At 39.4% G+C, this 3,824-nt stretch overlaps 1 protein-coding gene across 1 annotated transcript; it reads right to left on the bottom strand.

The window, feature by feature from the left end:
• Positions 1-892: 892 nt before the first annotated feature.
• Positions 893-3,226, bottom strand: LOC131256296 (homeobox-leucine zipper protein HAT22-like). Its single transcript, XM_058257265.1, has 3 exons — positions 2,900-3,226; positions 1,569-1,648; positions 893-1,166 (listed from the first exon to the last, which is right to left on the bottom strand). Exons 1-3 carry the CDS (start codon positions 3,224-3,226, stop codon positions 893-895), a joined length of 681 nt encoding a protein of 226 aa, XP_058113248.1.
• Positions 3,227-3,824: the final 598 nt, after the last annotated feature.

Here is a 3,824-nt window from a genome sequence, read left to right as displayed (position 1 = left end):
CCACTCCAAAAAATACACGAAAAGGCTGTATCTATCAAAAAGGTAGGGTGAAATCACCCCTCCAAGACAGAAAATTTCTGATACTCTAGCAGAATATGATGGATGATACACAGGCACTTAGAAATTACTTAAAAAATGCATAAATGGCATAAAATTAGTCAAATTAAACTGTCCAAATTATCAAATCCACCATAGGTGGATTACAGAACAAAATTTAAGCTTATTTAATTATGTGGCTATGGGATTGATGGACATTTATTGGACGGTTAAAAATGAAAATTTCCAACGGAAACATGTGGTCCGAAAATCAGAGGCTAGGATTGTTCAGACAATCTTATCTTGGGATATAACGTGGTAAAAGTGAGATGCACAATGTAATCCGTTTTATTTGAGTTTACATTTGCCACGTGTACAATTTCTAAGTGCCTGTGTATCAAGCATCTCATTCGCAGCCCGAGTATGATATTACTCCTGAAAGCCTAAATTATCGGTAACTCATTGAGAGTCATTTCAATGGGATTTTTAGTCCATTCAAAGATATGATTCCAAGTAGCGATGACCCTCTTCTCACCGACATGTGATATAGACATCCAAGCCGTTCAAGAGGTGGGCCCCATCATAAAGATCACCTAGCGTGAAATTCAGGCCAATCCATTCATCATGTTGTGCCGCACCATTGGTATCAATGGTCAGTCCACCTAATGAGTGTATACACGCGCGCATTTCTTCTGTAGGTGATCTTCGTGATGGGGCCAACCATTTGAATGGCTCAGATGCATGACATTAGCGTGCTATGCTTCACGTGGGTTGAATATGACAATTTCTCTTGAATTTCTTACTAAGAAAGCTAGATACTGATAACTGAAGATATTAAAGTAGAGATTAGTAGCTTTTAACATGGCATTGAGTAATCTTTGATTGTCCCATGGACATGGAATTCCTTTTTCACAGTTTTTCCCTTGTTTGTCGTGACATTTTGGCACATTGGACACATAGTCATTGTGGCAGCGGCCGTCTTCGGCAGCTGAACAATAAACGGCGGTGATCGGAGCTTCATCGACTTCATTTCTTGCAATTCCAACTTCAATCTTCGATTTTCATCACTCAAGCTCTCGCAACATTTCTTCAGGAACTCACAGTCGACTTCGGTTTGCTTCAACTTAGTCCTGTGCCGAGCCATTCATGGCTTAAAAATAAAATAAAAAATAAAAAATTTGCATGTGGACAATTCATGTGCACGGCATCCCGTAATCCCATCTCGACATACATTTTAGTTGGGATTTTGAAAATTCACGAGTAGACTCTCAGCATTTCATGAGAGAAACTAATACGTGAATATGGAAAACTAACATAGAATCATAAGATATCTGGGCTTGAAAAACTATATCTAATAAGTTTTTTTTTAAAGAAATTGAAATTCATATCTTTTGAGGAAATTTTTAAAAATAAAAAAGCAATTTTTATAGACTCTTTTTTTCTCAAACATGAAAGATTACCATGGAGATCATTTTCTTTCCAAATTTTTCAACAATTCCAAACAGGTATCATTACATTTTAATCTTTAGTACCTAGCTCTCCTGTTTTGGAACCAAACTTCGACTTGTCGGGGTTGTAGATTCAACTGCTCCGCTAATTCTTGCTTCTCCATCTGTTAAATAAATTCATTCTTATATTTCAGCAAATAGAAGTATTAAAATTAAGACGTCCACCAAAACCGACAAATACAATCTATTTTGCACCAGTAAGAAAATAATACTATTAGCGGGAGTTGCAAATGGGACCGGTAAGGAAGTTTCGAACACAACCCATGAAGGGATTTGTATTTTGGCCTGTGTCCAACTTATTAAAATCCGAGTCAAGCCAAGTTAGGTCCAAGTTAAAATAAGTCTAACCTCTAAATTGAGATCTATCCATTACTTTAACCAAGTGGATTGTGTGGTGTATGGTGTACCAATCGACTTGGGTGGTGTGTTAATGAGGAAAAGTTCCGTGGGCCCAACCATAATGTCGTCCCTCTATTTTGAGAGATCATTATATGGCATGAAGTCAAAAATAAGACAAATCCAAACATCAAGTGGACCACACCACATAAATCAATAGCAATAATGAGTCCCACTGTTGAAACCTCCTTAGGACTTACCATGATGTTTATTTGCCTGACCCAGTTGAAGGGAGAACACAAATATCAGCTTGACGTGCCCCCAGGATTTTTTTTTATGGTAGGTACTCAATTCCCAATTCCTTAAGTGGCATGGCCTGCTTAAGCCTTGCATCTGTTCCATTTTTCGGCTCAGATCCTAAAATGATCTTGTAAAATGGATGGATGGTGCGGGTATAACACATAAATCTTGATAGGGACCACGTAACTTTGCCACGTCAACACGCCAGGAGGTCGGTTGTGTGTGGCACACCACGCAATCCACTTCCTATTCTTCCTGACACATTTCCATCCTTACTTTTGGTACTATTGCCTTGCCAAAAATTAAAAAGAGGGTGTATTCATCGCATAGGGTGGGTGTAAATATATAATAGCCCTCCGAATGAAATATGTACAATAGCCCTCCAAATGAAACATTGACATGTACATGTAAATATAGGGAGTGACTATTTACACCCACCCTTTTGACAGGTACCCCTTTTTCTGACTATTGTGATACAACTATCAGGACATCAAAAGTAGAAAAAGGGATGAATCTATCAAATTTTAGGGTGGGTGTAAAAATCAATTTCCTATGATACATCAACTTTGGGAGCCACATCTACATCCACACATACACCTTTATGCCTACTTCCAGCAGGAAAAAAGGGTGTATGCAATAAAAAAAAAGTGGGTGTAAATATGATCATTCCCCTTGTACATGTATGTAGTACATATATACGTACAATAGAAAACATATACCGGAGTAAGGGTATTATGGTCTTTGAAAGTTTCTTCAAGCAAGCTTGATTGTTCTTTGGTGAGCCTGAGTTTCTTCCTTGCAATGTTTTTTATGTTCATATCACTATTACTGTTAACATCTTCTTCTTCTTCATTTGTAGCCTTTGATTTTGATCTGTATACCTCGTTCTGTTCTTCTACGATCGGACGGTCGGTATGAGTCGGGAACAGGATATGTAATCTGATGGGCGGTTTTCGTTGCAGTAGATCGTGGTGGGGCTCAAACGGGAGGCTTCCATGGCCGACCCCAAGAACAAGTCCTGTATTGCATGAGTCTTCTTCTTCCATGCTCCTGTTTTTCACGGAAAGGAGGAGAGGATTGGAATATATAGAGAGAGTGAAAAGAGGAGTATGGTAGAAGAGTGTAGCGTAGTAAGGTGGTGTGCGTTTTGGGACTTCAGAAGCTTTTACTATTTTGGAATTTATGTGTGATACATGCATGGAACAAAAACTGCCCTTTGGACTTTAGAGCTTATAAACACTGTGGGGCCCACCTTCCTTTCGTAATAATATCCGTTCTTATTTGCTTTGGCCCAGCACTTGGATGATTTGGATGGACGACAACCATGCATTTATGAAGATTGATATTTACAATTTATAACCGATGGTTGTAGATGAATGGACCCCCTCAGAAGGTTTCGGATCAGAAAATGGTGGGCTCCACATTCAGGAAGTAAAATGATCCACCCTTATGAAAGTTTTGGATCGCAAAAGTGTGGACCCCACAATTATGGAAGCAGGTGGTCCACCGTATGGATTATGCATGTGGGCCCCACCTTCACATGGCAATCCTATCCGTTGGTATCTGGTTTAGCCCAGCACTCCGGATCGATCGGGTGGACGTGGACGACAACATGGGTTGGGGGACATACCCTGATGAAGATGG

This window comes from Magnolia sinica, chromosome 9, assembly GCF_029962835.1.
Source record: "Magnolia sinica isolate HGM2019 chromosome 9, MsV1, whole genome shotgun sequence".
Classification (NCBI taxonomy): domain Eukaryota; kingdom Viridiplantae; phylum Streptophyta; class Magnoliopsida; order Magnoliales; family Magnoliaceae; genus Magnolia; species Magnolia sinica.
Note: the sequence above shows the minus strand (reverse complement) of the source record. Positions and strands in the feature narration are given on the sequence as shown.